The 19,483-nt window shown below is 39.8% G+C and overlaps 1 protein-coding gene across 6 annotated transcripts in view; it reads right to left on the reverse strand.

Moving 5' to 3' along the window:
* LOC126461015 (tight junction protein ZO-1) overlaps positions 1–19,483 on the reverse strand; it is a 724,130-nt gene that overhangs the window by 75,814 nt on the left and 628,833 nt on the right. For 4 of the 6 annotated variants that reach the window (XM_050095964.1, XM_050095962.1, XM_050095963.1 and 1 more), the window contains one exon: positions 4,525–5,079. The exons of the other annotated variants lie outside the window; for them this stretch is intronic. In XM_050095964.1, the coding sequence (XP_049951921.1) occupies positions 4,525–5,079 (555 nt within the window). The remainder of the gene's footprint in view (positions 1–4,524; positions 5,080–19,483) is intronic. 6 annotated transcript variants of the gene reach the window in all.

The following is a 19,483-nucleotide window of genomic DNA, read 5'->3' on the forward strand; positions in this document are numbered from 1 at the left end:
GTATGTAAAAAGATGAGGGCTAATAGAAATCCTTGGGTAACAGAAGAGATATTGAAATTAATTGATGGAAGGAGAAAATATAAAAATGCAGTAAATGAAGCAGGCAAAAAGGAATACAAACGTTTCAAAAATGAGATCAAAAGGAAGTGCAAAATGGCTAAGCAGGGATGGCTAGAGGACAAATGTAAGGATGTAGAGGCGCATATCACTAGGGTAAGATCAATACTGCCTACAGGATAATTAAAGAGACCTTTGGAGAAAAAAGAACCACTTGCATGAATATCAAGGGCTCAGATGGAAATCCAGTTCTAAGCAAAGAAGGGAAAGCAGAATGGTGGATGAGTATATAGAGGGCCTACACAAGGGCAATGATCTTGAGGACAATATTATACAAATGGAAGAGAATGGAGATGAAGATGAAATAGGAGATGTCATACTGCATGAAGAGTTTGACAGAGCACTGAAAGACCTAAGTCGAAACAAGGCCCTGGGACATTCCATTAGAACTACTGACAGCCTTGGGAAAGCCAGGCATAACAAAACTCCACCATCTAGTGAGCAAGATGTATGAGACAGGAGAAATACTCTCAGACTTCAAGAAGGATATGATGATTCCAATCCCAAAGAAAGCAGGTGTTGACAGATGTGAAAATTACAGAACAATCAGTTTAATAAACCACAGCTGCAAAATACTAACACGAATTCTTTACAGACGAATGGAAAAACTGGTAGAAGCTGACTTTGGGGAAGATCAGTTTGGATCCCGTAGAAATGTTGGAACAAGTGAGACAATACTGACCCTACAACTTATCTTAGAAGAAAGATTAAGGAAAGGCAAACCTACATTTCTAGCATTTGTAGACTTAGAGAAGGCTTTTGACAATATTGACTGGAATACTCTCTTTCAAATTCTGAAGGTGGCAGGGGTAAAATACAGGGAGTGAAAGGCTATTTAAAATTTGTACAGAAACCTGATGGCAGTTATAAGAGTCGAGGGGCATGAAAGGGAAGCAGTGGTTGGGAAGGGAGTAAGACAGGGTTGTAGCCTATCCCCTATGTTATTCAGTCTGTAAAGGAAACAAAACCAAAATTTGGAGTAGAAATTAAAATCCATGGAGAAGAAATAAAAACTTCGAGGTTCGCCGGTGACATTGTAATTCTGCCAGAGACAGCAAAGGACCTGGAAGAGCAGCTGAATGGAATGGACCGTGTCTTGAGAGGAGGATATAAGATGAACATTGACAAAAGCAAAACAAGGCTAATGGAATGTAGTCAAATTAAATTGGGTGATGCTGCGGGAATTAGATTAGTAAATGAGACACTTAAAGTAGTAAATGAGTTTTGTTATTTGGGGAGCAAAATAACTGATGATGGTCGAAGTAGAGAGGATATAAAAAGTAGACTGGCAATGGCAAAGAAAGCGTTTCTGAAGAAGAGAAATTTATTAACATCGAGTATACATTTAAGTGTCAGGAAGTCGTTTCTGAAAGTATTTGTACAGAGTGTAGCCATGTATGGAAGTGAAACATGGACGATAAATAGTTTAGACAAGAAGAGAATAGAAGCTTTTGAAATATGGTGCTACAGAAGAATGCTGAAGATTAAATGGATAGATCACATAACTATTGAGGAGGTAGTGAACAGAATTGGAGAGAAGAGAAATTAGTGGCACAACTTGACTAGAAGACGGGATCGGTTGGTAGGGCATATTCTGAGGCATCAAGGGCTCACCTATTTAGTATTGGAGAGCTGCGTGGAGGGTAAAAATCGTAGAGGGAGACCAACAGATGAATACACTAAACAGACTCAGAAGGATTTAGGTTGCAGTAGGTACTGGGAGATGAAGAACATTGCACAGGATAGAGTAGCGTGGAGAACTGCTTCAAGCCAGTCTCTGGACTGAAGATCACAACATGGTTCCAATGTGGACTTTATAAGACTGAAGTGTGATGTCAACATAAGAGTGAAGATTATCAGGTCCTTAAAAATTTAGATCTCACAGTTCCACTAACAGTGCCATTAAGTTGATGTTTTAGAACTAAAGCAGTACTGGCAGTTTACAGTTGCTGAAGAAAGCAGAAAGTAATAACAGTGTTAGTTACCAACCACCACTAGAAATATATATACAAGAGTACTATGGTATCACCAGAAAGAGGGGGCTGTTCCCCATTAGACAGTCTACAGTCAGAAATGAATTATGCATTATTTTAAATGAGGTTTAAATTTTGCACTATGTGGATTTATTTTCAAGCAGCTGGAGATTACCTTGTTTTGACACTAAACTGACTATGTTAGTGGACATATACTTTATATGGACAATATTTGGCATTTGTGGAAATTGTAACACCAAGAATAGTACACTGAGCTGAAAAGCACTTTACAGCGCAGATTAGGTACACGATCTCCGACGGAGAGGTTCTCTTACAGTGGGAAACTCCTACACGCTGCTATTGGAACTTTAACTGTCACTGTGCAATATCGACAAGGAACTAGTTACACTCCTTGATAATCTCTCTCCACACTGTCCGTAAGGGAGTCGGTTCAGGACAGCGTAAACAAACTGCATACAGAGCACATGTGGGGCTGCAGATCAGGTAGGAGGAACGGCAGTATCTGTCAGTCTTCGAAGTGTCAAAGTATGGACAGGCACAGCTCAAGTGAAATGTAGTGTATACAAAGGTGAAAATTAGGAGCTGCATTTTCCTGGTGTGCTGGTAGCCAATTAGGTAGTTGTCAGTACAAAGGGGTAGTAGCTGACAGCTCATTTTTGGGCTTACACAATTCCACTCTGGCCTACAACAGAGGCAACACACTTGTTACAACACCAAATTCACATTCCAGAGGACAATGGTTTGAATCCATTAGCAGCTCCCCAGATTTAAGTTTTCCCTAAACTGCTTAAGGCAAATGTCATGATGTTCCTATCAAATGCACTTGATCAATTTCCTATGTGTAGTACTGCCAGCCCAAGCTAGTGTTCCACCTCTAATGACTTCAGACAAGAGATGTCAAACTGTCCTTTCTTTCTTCCCAGAATATATGGCTTCTGTCTGCGAATGCATACAGTTCTGCAGGTGTCTGTATTAACCTGAGAGTGTGTGTGTGAAGCTGTGCAACCTGTTAAAGATATTGACAACCACATGATACTCTGTCATCCAGTGCCCATTTGTCATCCTACAACCTACAACCTCCTTCTGTGCATTGCCCCCCCCGCCTCCTGCCCACTCCCCCTCCCCACTCACACACACACACACACACACACACACACACACACACACACACACACACACACACACACCACTCTCATAGCAGTATTACCTGTATGAACACAAATGTCATGGTACAATAACCCATTTCCCAGAGACTAATCATTGTGACCTGGTCTAACTCATTCACACCCTGACACTGTGGTATCACGTATCCACACCAGCCCACAGGTGACAGAGTTGGCAACAGAACTGGAAGTTTCCACCAGACATCATCGTGCTCCTGCGGGATCTTGTGGAGGTGGCGGAGCACGCCCACTGGGCCACGCCTCCAGCAGCACGCCCAGCCATCGCAATACAGGATGGCTGTTGGCAGCCACACAGCCCACTTGCACTTGGAACCTCTCCACTACTTCACGCTATGCAGTCGCTGACTAATTGTGGCGCCGATATCGTCATTCACAATATAGTTTGGAGAGCCTCGAGCTTGTTGGCACTGAGAGCTGGACTCTATCTCTTGCTGCATTATTTGCAATGAGTTTTTGTAAAGTTGGAGAAATACTAGTTACGTAAATCTTCCATTGACTACGTTAACGTGTTCACTGATCGTTTTTGCTCCCGTCCAGTTTTCCTCTGATGACACTTACTGCACCGCTCTGTACCCCACCTCTCCTCACCACTGTATACCGAGTCATACGCAACAGCTGTACTCCTCCCATAATGATGAGATGTACTAGTACTTACTTTCATATTTTCATTTTGTTTAAGATGTCTTCACTGATTCTATCCCATGTAATACTGGATTTTCCATCACAAAATTAGAGCATTAATGAGCTTACATAGGTCAATGATTTCTGATGCTTTGTTCCTAGTACCTCCCACATTCCAATATTCATTTGGCCATTCATTCCAGGTCTATTATGTTGGGGACAGTTATTCAATGGTGTTGGTTCAGTCAGAGAAATAACTTGTTACAGGAATATGATAACGCAAACTTTAGAGACATTCAGAGCAGTTGTAGAAAAAAAAAAAAGGATGAAATGCACACATTTTACTTTCATGTTGCCTAGAAGTGTCACAAGTCAGCCAGTTCGTGTGTTTATTACACGAATGTGAAAGATACTTTCTTTTTAGCTGCAAAATAGATCTCTAACAACACTGTATGCAATTATTGCCATCAGATCAGATAATGCTACACGAATTGAAATGATCCATTCTAAAAATATAAATATCATTAATACTTCTATTTAGCAAGAACTATAGTCGATAATATGTCTGATATGTAAATAATATATTGGAAAAAAATGTTTGGACTTACTGACTTCATATTATGCCTTTCGAGAGACGAGCTGCCTGCAATTCTGTGATGTGGGGTGGCATTTATGTAATTTGGAGGCTCACTACGAGACGCGAAATCGGGTTCTCCGTCACTAGTTTTCCCAAAGAGTCTTTCGGCAGCAGACCTGCCTAAAGTAGTGTGAGGGGGCTTGTTGCTGCGATCGATACGGGGTGGGAGTTCGGGCGGCCCACCGGTCGGGAGAGGTGGGGAGTGGGCCAGTGGGGATCGAGGCAGGGCACCTCCACCACTCCCGTCGCTCGTCCGGAGCTGAGGGTAGCCGGCAGGACTCGACGCCTGATGGTGGTGGTGGTGGTGGTGGTGATGGTGGTGGTGGGCATAGTTGAGGTCGACAGTGGAGGAAGTGACGGGAGGCTCACTGGCTGCTGTCGTCAGGTGTGTAGGGGAGAAACCGTACTTGCTGTCACCCCCTTGAGATCTCCGTTTGCCGATACCAGCTGACGTGAGATTGTGCCCGTGATGATGATGGTGGTGATGCTCAGGTGGGACAGGGACCCCATTGTGGTTATCATAACCCTGCAGTAAAAGTATACGACAAAAATAGTAAAACTGTACATAACTGAACACAAAAAACTAGACATATGTTTTTACATTAATAAACAAAATAAAACAATCTATATATTTTGTGCTAAACAGCTGTGTACACAACAAAACTACCTCGGGAGTTCTGAATAAGAGCAATGATCTTGAATCAAAAACAAGATATTGATAATTACTTCTTAATTTTATTTTTTTCACTGCCACATTTCTCTTGTGGCAGATTTCAGAAAAATATTAAAATTTTTAATACTTGAATGCAAACACTGCTCTAAACAAGGTCAGGCTGTCCATGTCAGTTACTGTAACTTCTAATATTAATCATGGACATCATACAAACTGGACATAACAATATCAGAAAGACAGTTAAGAGATACCATGAAATAATAAATAAATATATTCTGCCAATATATACAATCCATGAAAGATTTTCACATAACTCAAAGCATGATAAAAGTCTGTGAGGGATAAAGTTACATATCCTGTATCCCAGTCTGATGATTAACAGAAATGTCAGACTCAATTTTCATTAAAGAGCTACATAAAATATAAAATTCTCACTTTTACATGCCACTGTGCTTGTCTTCAGATCTTATCCCACAAAACAAGTATTATTATGGACAGATATGCATAACAGACACAGTGAGGAACTTACACATACTTATAAGTTCACCTACTACTTCCCATTACACATTCTCCATCCTGAAGGTAAAATGAATGTGGTCCTTCTCAATATTTATTACAGTGTTTTTATATAATTTGAATGACAGAAATGTGTGTCTGAATCAAGAGAGGACTGTCCTACTAATAGAGCTTAAATTTGAACAAATTAGGAAACATGGTTGAATCCTCAGTATTTGTATTGTTTAAATACTTATCTGACCAGAAGCAAGGAAAAGATAGGCTACATGAGCACATAAAAGCCTGACAAGTAAGAAACTACTTCTCTCTTTTCTCTTGCTCATTGTGTTGAAATGTAGCACAGCAGAATACTTCCCTTTTCTGTAATCCCACAACTAACATAAACATTGTAGTTTCTCTTTTTTTTTACTTTTCTTTCTTTCCATATACTAGCCATATATGAAACCCCTAAAATTCTTATCAATGGAATATTTTTCTAAACCTCATTATTCATTGTATAGTTCACAGCCTGCTGAAAACAACAATGTAAATATTTCATGCACAAACATTTTGTTTGAGGAAATATTCAAAATTTACAATTAATGAAAAGCACAAGGTCTTTAGAATTCAACCGTGCTATTAATTCTGTGTTTCAAGATTGACATACCTTGTCTGAAAGCCCTAATTTTCATTTTTCTAAAGAACACTGACTCTTCTGAAAACCGTGTAATTCAAAATTATCTTAAAACTATTGCCATCATTAAAATTCCAGAATTTTCAGACCTTATAATTTAATCTTTTCAAAAATCCACTGCTGTAAGGCTGTAGACCCACTTTTCTGATTCCAAATATGAATGTTTTTCCTAGAATAATATGCTAGTATATGAAATATTCCAATTATAAAACTTGATTCTCCAGAAAATTCTTGGCAGGCTTTTGTAAATTCGACTACACACACCCCCATTCAAAATATAAAACAGGTCCTATCATTTATATCTTTTGATGATATTTAACTAACTGTTAATTATGACAGTTTCACCGCCTAATGTGGGTATGAATTCTATACTTTTTCTTGTCTTTGCAAATATGAAAACTGAGGTAATTTGGTATTTTGTGATAAGTGTCCTTTGTGTGTCTTTACACAAGTAACATACACAGAGCCAAAGTCAGTCCATGGCTAGCATTCAAAGACTGCAGGAAGTCTGTACCCAGTAGTCATTTCTAACTTTGTGAATCAATTGCCATTATTTCATGTGAGTCCACACTACACAATCATCATGCAATGGCGATGCAGTCAGTGGGAGTTTAGCATTTGGCCACATAAAATTTCATGCCAGCAGAGGATGCTGAGACAGACTGAATTACATAAACACAGCTACTGTGTGGAATGTACTAATATTATGATCACTATCATAATAGAAAGAGTGTGATAATGTGATATCTAGTAAAGTTCAGTAATGTCAAATAACCAAAAAATATGCATGTCTTTCACTATCTAGCGGCCAGAAACAGTCGTCATGTGTGTACAAGTGGTGCTTATGTGAAAGTGTGTGTGTTATCTACTTCAGTAGAAGGCATTTTCGCTGAAAGCTAAAACGTATAGCAGACTTTTCATTGTGCTGGTCTGTGACTCAGTGTCTCCTCTGTATAGTGTGCAGCAATCTATCCTTTTTCATAATATCAAACTACAGAAAATCCAGGATGGAAAGTAACAATATTATGAAAAGGAAAGTGGCTACTCACCATATAGCGGAGATGCGATGCCGAGTCACAGATAGGCACAACAAACAGACTCACAATTTGAGCTTTCTGCCATCAAATATCTTTGTCAAAATTAGACAATAGACACACACACATACACACAAACACACATGAACAACAGCAGCAGTGCGTGATGGGAGTGGCAAATGGGTGGTGGTAAGGAGGAGGCTGGGGTGGGGAGGGGGAAAGATAGCAGGGTAGGGGTGGCGGACAGTGAAGTGCTGCTGGGGAGCGCAAGAACAGCCAGGTGCAGCCGGGAGGTTCGGCGGAGGCAGGGGAGAGGTTGGGTGAGGAGAGTGGGGGGGGGGGGGGGAATTGTGGAAACAGTAACCACTGTAAAATATCTACAAGTAAGTAAGTAAGTATTCAGAGTGACTTTAACTGGAATACCACATATAAGAAATAGCAGGAATAGCAGATGACAGACTAAGATTCATAGGAAGAATCTGTAGTAAATGTAACTTATCCACAAAGGTATTGGCTTACAAGGTGCTTGTTCAACCCACTCTTGAGTACTGCTCTTGAATCTGGGACTCCTAGCCGGTAGGACTGGTAGAAGACGCAGAGAAGATCCAATGAAGAGTGACGCATTTTATCATGGGATCATTTAGTTGGTACGAGGGCGTTACAGTGATGATCAACAAACAGCAGTTGGGTTGGGTTGGGTTGTTTGGGGAAGGAGACCAGAGAGCGAGGTCATTGGTCTCATTGGATTAGGGAAGGACAGGGAAGGAAGTCGGCCGTGCCCTTTCAAAGGGACCATCCTGGCATTTACCTGGAGCGATTTAGGGAAATCATGGAAAACCTAAATCAGGATGGCTGGATGCGGGAACAAACTGCAGTGGCAGATGCTACAAGAGAGGCATTGTGCATCATAAAGAGGTTAATGTGGTATCAACATTTGATACCACACTTGTTAGGGGTTGCAGTTATCGACTGTCGTCTGTACTAGTATCGTTGGACCCGCGAGTCTAGACTAATGCTGCTCCGCAGCTTGCAACGAATCTCTAGCGTACGCTCGGCCACTCTTGCTCGGGACATCAAGTAGGAAAGTTGTATAGCCTTCAGCTGAGAGGATGCAACCTCTAACAAGGTGCTTAGTTAAAGTATGGCCTCTATAGCTCTCTGTTTGTAATTATATTCATCCTGACTATGAAGACTCCTGTACCATCAGTTAAGTACAATATATAACTTTTTACCAACAACTTCTAATTATTTTAGTCGTTGCAGACCCAGACCATACAGCCAGCTCCTTATTGACTTCACTGACAAACCTGCTGTATATGCAAAGAAGAGATTTGTATGTCTCTATTTAGCATTGGCCACCAGTCATTCACAATGGCAACGATTCGCTCATCGTCATCGTAACAGTTTACTATTGAAATTGCGAGACACTACTTTCGGAGGAGAGTCAAACAACTTCCTCAGCACACAAAATGACCATAACGACAAAATTCACGAAATTAGAGCTAATACAGTGGCTTACCAGCAATCATTCCTTGAAAACATTGCTCATGAATGGAACAGGAAGGGGGAGATCAGTTACTGGCACCAGACAGACCTTTCATCATGAACTGTCAAGTGGCATGCAGAATACAGATGTAGATGTAGATCCAAAATAAAATGCAGCATTCTCCCTACCAAGAAATTCCAAATCCAGTACCAAATTTTGTGTGGTAACTTATATGATACTACATTCATTAACAAGCTTCAGTGTGAAACTAAGTCACATGTTCTTTGGAAGTCAAGAAACACTGCACAAAATTTGTAAATACGGTGGTCTTGGCACTGCACAAACATGGTGTAAAGATTATTTACGAACTGATAAAGAAGATGAAAGAGTGTCTCACATTGGCAAAGAACAACAGAGACCATACTCATTAAATCAAGAATATACCATATGCTGTGTATATCTGGAAAAACCTGTATTGGAATGGGCAATCCTCCAAAATCAGGATTGCAGAATTAAAATGATAGTGTAGGTTGGGACAGGTAGACATATCATGTGAGACTGACCACATTATAAAATTCGCCTCCTCATAAAGTTTCATTAGGGTGAAGAGCTACCACACACAGTTGTTCAGCGAAGCCATACAAATTCACAAACATGACAACAGTTTCAACAAGGCAGAAGAAAGCCTCTGTGTAAACAGATCCTGGATTCCTGTGCTGTAGTGAATGACTGTTCCAGGTAACAAGGGGAGAATCAGAGCAGTAATGATAATGAAAAGGCCATCAAACATTGGGTGCAATAGGTCATCTCCAATTGTGGATTTGGCACCTGTCCACAGGAAGGAATGGAGGGTGACAATGCTAAGGCACTCATGTTGGTGAAATGTCATGAAAATCAGTAAACAAACAATGGTTGAAAATGGCATGGTGGAAGTCAGCAGGCAACACATCAGCAAGTGGCCACAAAAGCATCAACAATTTTATATCTCATTATGTTTAAACTCATGACTATATTCTAAGATTCTACGACAGCTGGCTGTGAAAGATATTGGTCAGTGTTTTGTGGATCACCTCTGCTAACATTCCTGTAGAGGGCTACGACCTGTGCATTCTTCATACTTCTTTTTTGAGGTGCCAACTATAACTGAGCCGATAATTCTGTACTGAGTCTTAAAAAGATTCCATCAGACCCTGAAGGCTAGTTCTATTTTAGTGATTTCAGCTTTGTCTCAACATTGCTGAGACTAATTTCTATACTGTTCCTCTTTCCAATGGTGTGAATATTAACTGAGGCAGTTTTCTCAGATTTTCCTTCATAAAGGAACAATTGAAAGCAAGAGTTCAGCATTTCTACTTTTGATCTGCTACCCTCAATGTTAATTTCTTTGTCATCCATGAGTGTCTAGACACTTAACACTGGTGTCACTGACAGCCTTTACATACAACAGGAATTTCTTTGGGTTTTGTGATCAGTCATCAATAAGATTTTGCTATGGTATTTGCTGAAAGCTTCATACATTGGCCATTTGTCAATCAAGAACAATTCATTTGGCACCTCCAATTTGTTTTACATTTATTGTGTGGTTGTCACTGTTTTTTTGGAAGTTTCTTTTGGAAACTTTATACCACGGAGGGCGTCTCCCATCAAGAACTGTTCTACTAGACAGATAACCATCTAATGGTTAGTCAAATAATTCTTTATTCTTTATTCTAGTGCTCGGATCAAGAGCCCAAAGGATGAGATGTATTTCTTCCTCATCATGCTCATTATCGATTCTATTTTCTTGTCTACTGTTTCAGCTGAAGCTTTCTCCAATACACATTTATTTGATAATGTTTATTTATAGATGTCCTAATTATTCTTCTTTCTATCTTGAATATTTTGTGAATTTCTGCTGTATTAGTTGTTTTGGAGATGGTTTCAGCTGCATATGTTATTTCTGTTTTATAATGTTTTAATTTTGGAGCTATCATCAGACTTCTTTTTGTTGCATGTGTTTAATGTTCAATTTTTAACTCTGTTTTGCCATGTTGGTTTCTCATTTGTTTTATGTTCTGACTTCACTTAAATATTTAAATGTATCAACAGTTTTGATTTCCTTTTTTTCAATTGTAATTTTGTTTGCTAATTGTTTTTGTCCCTCAAATGACAGTCTAAGGCTAATTTCTGCACTAATTCTTGTAGTGATTTAACTTGTCGGCTGGTCTTAAACACTGATGATCAGGAGAGGAAGATAATCAGCAAATTCCAAGCAGTTTTATACTTATGTAATTTTCTTTCTGAGTTCCCAATTCTTATGTTCTTTAGGTTATCCTTTTCCTTCTCTCTCATTATATATTCCAGTGACCCACTGAACTGTTATTGCGGTAGGCAGTCACCTTGTCTGAAGCCTATTTTTATAACAAATGTTTCAGGAGTTTCTCCTCTAAACTTGATTTTTGATTTGGTGTTGGTTAGAGTAAGTTCTATTTGTTTAATTAGTTTTTGATGAAGTCCTAGGTTCCTTAGAATTTTTAATACTGGATATCTATGGAGACAATCATATGCCTTCTTTAAGTTTACAAAGGTTATGGTCAAAGATTTGTTCCATCACCTGTAATATTCCATAATTATTTTTAAACTAATGATCTGCTCTCCATGACTTCTCTGATGTCTAAAATCTTCCTGATGTTCTCCTAATTCCTACTCTGGTTGTTCCTTGATTTTCTCATATAAGATCTTGGATAAGATCTTGTTCAGGCAGTCTAGTAGAGAGATTTTCTGCAGCTGCCTGGATTACTCCTAAAGCATTTGTTATATTAAATGTGTCTGGTGCATTTACCATATTAACCCTCTGTAAAAATCTGAGCGTTTGATGACACTGCCAGTCTTTTACAGGTGTAAATGAAGTACATCTCTGACAAAGATGATTGTGGATATCGTCAAAAGCTATGATTTTTACAGAGAATTAATACAACATTTACCTCAATAATGTTTAATAAAAACCTCGAAATGTTTTAACAGCACTTTACCTGACCTCAACATGGGCACTGGTAAAGTTTCCTTCTGGTGATAAAACAAAGGAAGGGGCAGAGGGCAAAGTTTACATTCTGTAGTTTTCACTTCTTCTGTACTGTGTCTAGTTGATGGTGGTTAAGAGAGCAGTAGACCGGATGAGACTCCAAGTGCTTTGAATTCTCTCTTCCGTTCTGCTTCAAAAGAACTATACAAACAACTGAAAACAGGTGCTCAATAGATATAATGGTAAAAAAAAAGGGGCAGAATCATCTTCCTACAATGGCAGGAAATGACATGGTATTCTGTGGGCTGTCAAGCTATATGCTAATGCACCCTTGTCAAACAACACCTGTAAGTATGTAAATGTCTGTAAAATAAATTACATTATTTTTGTTGTTCTTAAACCGAGCGAGGTGGCGCAGTGGTTAGCACACTGGACTCGTATTCGGGAGGACGATGGTTCAATCCAGTCTCCGGCCATCCTGATTTAGGTTTTCCGTGATTTCCCTAAGTCGCTACAGGCAAATGCCGGGATGGTTCCTTTGAAAGGGCATGGCCGATTTAATTCCCCATCCTTCCCTAACCGGAGCTTGCGCTCCGTCTCTAATGACCTTGTTGTCGACGGGATGTTAAACACTAATCTCCTCCTCCCTCCTCCTGTTGTTCTTAAATTGTTGTTGTTGTTGCGGTCTTCAGTTCTGAGACTGGTTTGATTCAGCTCTCCATGCTCCTCTATCCTGTACAAGCTTCTTCATCTCCCAGTACCTACTGCAGCCTACATCCTTCTGAATCTGCTTAGTGTATTCATCTCTTGGTCTCCCTCTACAATTTTTACCCTCCACCCTGCCCTCCAGTACTAAATTGGTGATCCCTTGATGCCTCAGAACATGTCCTACCAACCGATCCCTTCTTCTAGTCAAGCTGTGCCACAAACTCCTCTTCTCCCCAATTCTATTCAATACCTCCTCATTAGTTATGTGTTCTACCCATCTAATCTTCAGCATTATTCTGTAGAACCACATTTTGAAAGCTTCTATTCTCTTCTTGTCTAAACTATTTATCGTCCACATTTCACTTCCATACATGGCTACACTCCGTACAAATACTTTCAGAAGTGACTTCCTGACACTTAAATCTATACTCGATGTTAACAAATTTCTCTTCTTCAGAAACACTTTCCTAGCCATTGCCAGTCTACATTTTATATCATCTCTACTTCGACCATCATCAGTTATTTTGCTCCCCAAATAGCAAAACTCCTTTACTACTTTAAGTGTCTCACTTCCTAATCTAATTCCCTCAACATCACCCGACATAATTCGACTGCATTCCATTATCCTCATTTTGCTTTTGATGATGTTAATCTTATACCCTCCTTTCAGGACACTGTCCATTCCATTCAACTGCTCTTCAAAGTCCTTTGCTGTCTCTGACAGAATTACAAAGTCATCGGCGAACCTCAAAGTTTTTATTTCTTCTCCATGGATTTTAATACCTACTCTGAACTTTTCTTTTGTTTCCTTTACTGCTTGCTCAATATACTGATTGAATAGCATCAGGGAGAGGCTACAACCCTGTCTCACTCCCTTCCCAACCACTGCTTCCCTTTCATGTCCCTCGACTCTTATAACTGCCACATGCTTTCTGTACAAATTGTAAATAGCCTTTTGCTCCCTCTATTTGATCCCTGCCACCTTCAGAATCTGAAAGAGAGTATTCCAGTCAACATTGTCAAAAGCTTTCTCTAAGTCTACAAATACTAGAAATGTAGGTTTGCCTTTCCTCAATCTTTCTTCTAAGATAAGTCGTAGGGTCAGTATTGCCTCACACGTTCCAACATTTCTACGGAATTCAAACTGATCTTCCCCGAGGTCAGCATCTACCAGTTTTTCCATTCGTCTGTAAAGAGTTCACAATGGTATTTTGCAGCTGTGACTTATTAAACTGATAGTTTGGTAATTTTCACATCTGTCAACACCTGCTTTCTTTGGGATTGGAATTATTATATTCTTCTTGAAGTCTGAGGGAATTTCGCCTGTCTCATACATCTTGCTCACCAGATGGTAGAGTTTTATCAGGGCTGGCTCTCCCAAGGCTATCAGTAGTTCTCCCATTTCATCTTCATCTACATCGTCTTCCATTTCCATAATACTGTCCTCAAGAACATCGCCCCTGTATAGCCCCTCTATATACTCCTTCCACCTTTCTGCTTTCCCTTCATTGCTCATAACTGGGATTCCATCTGAGCTCTTGATATTCATGGTTCTCTTTTCTCCAAAGGTCTCTTTAATTTTCCTGTAGGCAGTATCTATCTTACCCCTAATGAGATAACCCTCGACATCCTTACATTTGTCCTCTAGCCATCCCTGCTTAGCCATTTTGCACTTCCTGTTGATCTCATTTTTGAGACGTTTCTATTCCTTTTTGCCTGCTTCATTTACTCCATTTTTGTATTTTCTCCTTTCATCAATTAAATTCAGTATCTCTTCTGTTACCCAAGGATTTCTACTAGCCTTCATCTTTTTACCTACTTGATCCTCTGCTGCCTTCACTATTTAGTCCCTCAAAGCTACCCATTCTTCTTCTACTGTATTTCTTTCCCCCATTCCTGTTAATTGTTCCCTTACGCTCTCCCTGAAACTCTGTACAACCTCTGGTTTAGTCAATTTATCCAAGTTCCATCTCCTTAAATTCCCATGTTTTTGCAGTTTCTTCAGTTTTAATCTACAGTTCATAACCAATAGATTGTGGTCAGAGTCCACATCTGCTCCTGGAAATGTCTTGAAATTTAAAACCTGGTTTCTAAATCTCTGTCTTACCATTATATAATCCATCTGAAACCTTCTAGTATCTCCATGCTTCTTCCATGTATACAACCTTCTTTTATGATTCTTGAACCAAGTGTTAGCTATGATTAAGTTATGCTCTGTGCAAAATTCTACCAGGCGGCTTCCTCTTTCATTCCTTACCCCGATTCCATATTCACCTACTACGTTTCCTTCTCTTCCATTTCCTATCATTGAGTTCCAGTCACCCATGACTATTAAATTTTCATATCCCTTGAGTATCTGAATAATTTCTTTTATCTCATCATACATTTCGTCAATCTCTTCGTCATCTGTGGAGCTAGTTGGCATATAAACTTAGTAGGTGTGGGCTTTGTGTCTATCCTGGCCACAATAATGTGTTCACTATGCTGTTTGAAGTAGCTTACCTATACTCCTATTTTCCTGTTTATTATTAAAGCTACTCCTGCATTACCCCTATTTGATTTTGTATTTATAACCCTGTATTCACCTGACCAGAAGTCTTGTTCCTCCTGCCACCGAACTTCACTAATCCCCACTATATCTAACTTTAACCTATCCATTTCCCTTTCTAAATTTTCTAACCTACCTGCCCGATTAAGGGATCTGACATTCCACGCTCCGATCCATAGAATGCCAGTTTTCTTTCTCTTGATAGTGACATCCTCTTGAGTAGTCCCCACCCGGATATCCAAATGGGGGACTATTTTACCTCCGGAATATTTTACCCAAGAGGACGCCATCATCATTTAACCAGACAGTAAAGCTGCATGCCCTTGAGAAAAATGACGGCTGTAGTTTCCCCTTGCTTTCAGCCGTTCTCAGTACCACAACAGCAAGGCCATTTTGGTCAGCGTTACAAGGCCAGATCAGTCAATCATCCAGACTGTTGCCCCTGCAACTACTGAAGGGGCTGCTGCCCCTCTTCAGGAACCACACATTTGTCTGGCCTCTCAACAGATACCCCTCCATTGTGGTTGCATCTACGGTACGGCTATCTGTATCGTTGAGGCACGCAAGCCTCCCCACCAACGACAAGGTCCATATTATAATACCATATATCCAATTTTCTTGTAAAAGTGATCTATGGATGAATAAAATGATTACTACTGATGCTACTACTACTACTATGCTATTACATGAGGATGGGAGGAAACGATGGGGCAGCAAGCAGCTCGATAGGAAATCACAGCTTTTGCCTATAACATCCATCCCACAGGCAATCGTGTGGTGAATAACAAAGAGAATAATGAGAATAATTTGGCAATTTCTCTGGCAATCAATTTGCAACCTGTCACTTTTTTACAATTTAGTCAACCATGAACAGGTTTTCAAGCAACTGCAGCCTCATCATCAGTTGAGGGACACTGTACACTTAATAGCAAATTGTGAGATATAAAATGATCAATTATGCTTAGATACACAGCCTTTTCAATAACTTTAGCAAACACTGATGGTGTAGAAGTTGGTCTCAAATTGTCTACATTATCCCTTTCTTCCTTTTTATAAAACAGCTTTACTACTGAATACTTTAATCGTTCAGGAAACTGACCATTCCTAAAGGAAAAATTACAAATGTGGCTAAATACAGGACTAACATGCACAGCACATTATTCCGCTAGCCACTCCATCATGTCCATGAGAGTCTTTAGTCTTCAATGATTTAATTACTGACTCAATCTCCCCCTTTTCTGTATCAGACGTCAATCTCGAAAGGGATTTGCCAAGAAAGTTACATGGTTCCCTGCAGAAACTAAATTTTTATTTAATTTACCAGCAATACTCAGAAAATGATTGTTAAACACTATACTTACATCTGATTTATCAGTAACAGAAACATTTTTACTATGATCTGACTTTATATCGTCGACCTTGTGCCACTGACCAGACACTTCTTTCACAACTGACCAGATGGTTTTAACTTTATCCTGTGAATTAGCTATTCTATTTGAGTACCACATACTCTTTGCCTTTCAAATAACATTTTTAAGCACCTTACAGTACTGTCCGTAATTGGCTACTGTAGCTTGATTGTGAATGCTTCTAACATTTTGATGTAATTGCCACTTTGTTCTACATGATATCATTTTCCCACTAGTCAGCCACCTGGGATGCCTACTTCTGCTAGTACCCCGTTTAGAACATTCTCATGGGAAGCAACTCTCAAAGAGCATAAGAAACGTGTTAAGGAAAGCATTATATTCATCATCTATGTTATCAGCACTATAAACATCATGCCGCTCTTGTTCCTTGACAAGGTTCAAAAAACTCTCTATTGCTGTTGGATTACCGTTCCTACATAGTTTGTAATTATATGTAACATTTCTTTGAGTATAAAAGCCTTTTAGAGTTAAAATTTGTGCATCACGGTCTGAAAGGCCTTTCACCCTTTTACTAACAAACTGCCGATCTAGTAATGAAGAATAAATAAAAATATTGTCTATGGCTGTGCTACTGTTCCCCCACACTCCAGTTGGAAAAAACACAGTCTCATTTGAATTTAGGAGATCTACCAACATCCTTTTTCTTGCACCATCATAAACAAAAATTTATATTGAAGGCATCACATGTAACTAATTTCTGGTACTTCCTACAAAGTGAATCAAGAACCCTCTCTAGCTTCAGAAGAAATACAGTGAAGTCAGAGTTAGGAGACCTATAAACAACAACAATTCGAAGTTTAGTTTCACTAAATTCAACTGCCCCTGCAAAACATTCAAATATCTGTTCAATGCAGTGCTGTAAAACATCTATGGACTCAAATGGAGTACTGTTTTTTACGTACATAACTACTCTCCCACCCTACAAGGAACTCCTTGAAAAACAGCCAGCTAATCTGTTTCCTTGTAAAAGAAGCCTCTGAATTGTCAAATTATTTAAGTGGTGCTCCGACATACCAATAATTTCAGGGTCATCTATAAGCAGCTCACTAACTGTATCTCTAATACCTCTTATATTTTGATGAAATATGCTAATTCCTTCTCTAATTGGAAACATGACATCCTCTGAAGGTGAGCTGTTAATTAGAGGGATTTCATTTAAGCAGGTGTACCTATCAGCTGACTTCAATCTAAACAAAGTGCAGCTCTAACACCAACTACTACACGAATTTTTCCATGAGTGACACCACCACCACCACCACCACCCACTACACTGTCACTTATAAGCTTTGCCAGCTCCCCTTCCCACACCTATTGAGGTGCAGGCCATGACTAGCGAAACCTGACCTAGTGATAGACCCAACTGGTACCACTGAAATGTGACATATGACCTCTGCCGTCAACACCCCCTTCAGCCCCATGTTAACGCACCCGACAGCTGCTTTAAGATGAGGCCCATTATGATGCTGAAACAGTTGCATGAAATGCACATTAGTGCCACCAGTTTGAGTAGCTATCTTTACCAGGTCACCACCTACACCATATTCCCCGTCCCTGTCAACACTGTTCCCTGCTCCACCCACTATCACTATCTTTTGTAATATTCCTACATAACTCCCCTATGCTGTCAGTCACCTGAGCCAACCCTGCACTAGGCTTCACAATGCTGGTGACCTGGTACTCACTCCCCAACACTTCCTGCAACTGCTGGCCCACATGTCTACTGTGCAAACTACCTTGCCGCAGAACCTTCTTCTTTCTGTAAGACTTTGCAACTGACCTAGGCCTCCCAACAGCTGAGGACTGCTGCATGTTCCCTACATCTATAGCTACAAGAGGCTCCCTTCCACTCAACTCTGGCAGTTGGTCAAATCTATTGCATGTATGCAAACTATAACTGTGTGAATTCATTGTCAATGACATATATTACATATATCTACATCAATGAAATGTGTGTTAATTATAAATTCTTTGTGATTTTGAATCAATGTTCATTTGAGAGTCCATAGATCGCCACGGATATCACAGGTGTCATATTGTTAATGGTGACATTTTTTGATCACATAAGACAACTTCCATATACCGAAAACATGTAAACAACTGACAGCAGTAATGTACACGACAATATTTATACTGTGAGATGAACATCAATCTGTTCATTACACAGAATTTATAATCAACACGCACGTGACTGATATACGTATACATAATGTACGCTACTGGCATTGGGTTCTGCAACCGAGTATTGTTATTAAAAATTTTAAATGCCGCTCTTAGTGTTTACAAGATGTTCTTTAATGAATATTTACAAGTTGCAGAGCACCAGGCAGACAAGATTTTTAAATGACCTTACTGGTGAAAGTCAAATGCTAAATACACTCATTTAGTTCAGTAGTCCATAAATCAATGGGTGACTTTCTATAAAAATGCTGTAGCACAAGTATGCATGATTAATAATCCCAAATGTCAAACAAGATATTATATGCCAGATCATTTGAGGTGCTTACAGTTTTTGCTATTCTTTATTATGTTTGCTAATTTTTTGTTGTGCACTTGCATGTATTCCAGGAGGTGAGCCGCAGAACTAATCAAATTTCTCTTTTCAGAGTCTTTGCTCCCCCTCCACCCCTGCCACTGCACCTTAGCCGCAGACAGCCATAGTGATGGAGCTAAGACAAGCTTTTCAGTTTCAGAACCAACAAATTGCTACTTTGCAGATGATGGCACAACAGCTTCCGGCTGCACACGCTGCACCAGCCACTCAACAACAGCTGGCTGACCAAGCAGCCCGACTAGTGTCGCAGACCGGCACACACCGGTGTCCCAGCAGCTTAACGATGCCGAAGACACAGTCCCGAGCTCAT

The sequence above is a fragment of the Schistocerca serialis genome, chromosome 1 (assembly GCF_023864345.2).
Source record: "Schistocerca serialis cubense isolate TAMUIC-IGC-003099 chromosome 1, iqSchSeri2.2, whole genome shotgun sequence".
NCBI lineage: Eukaryota > Metazoa > Arthropoda > Insecta > Orthoptera > Acrididae > Schistocerca > Schistocerca serialis.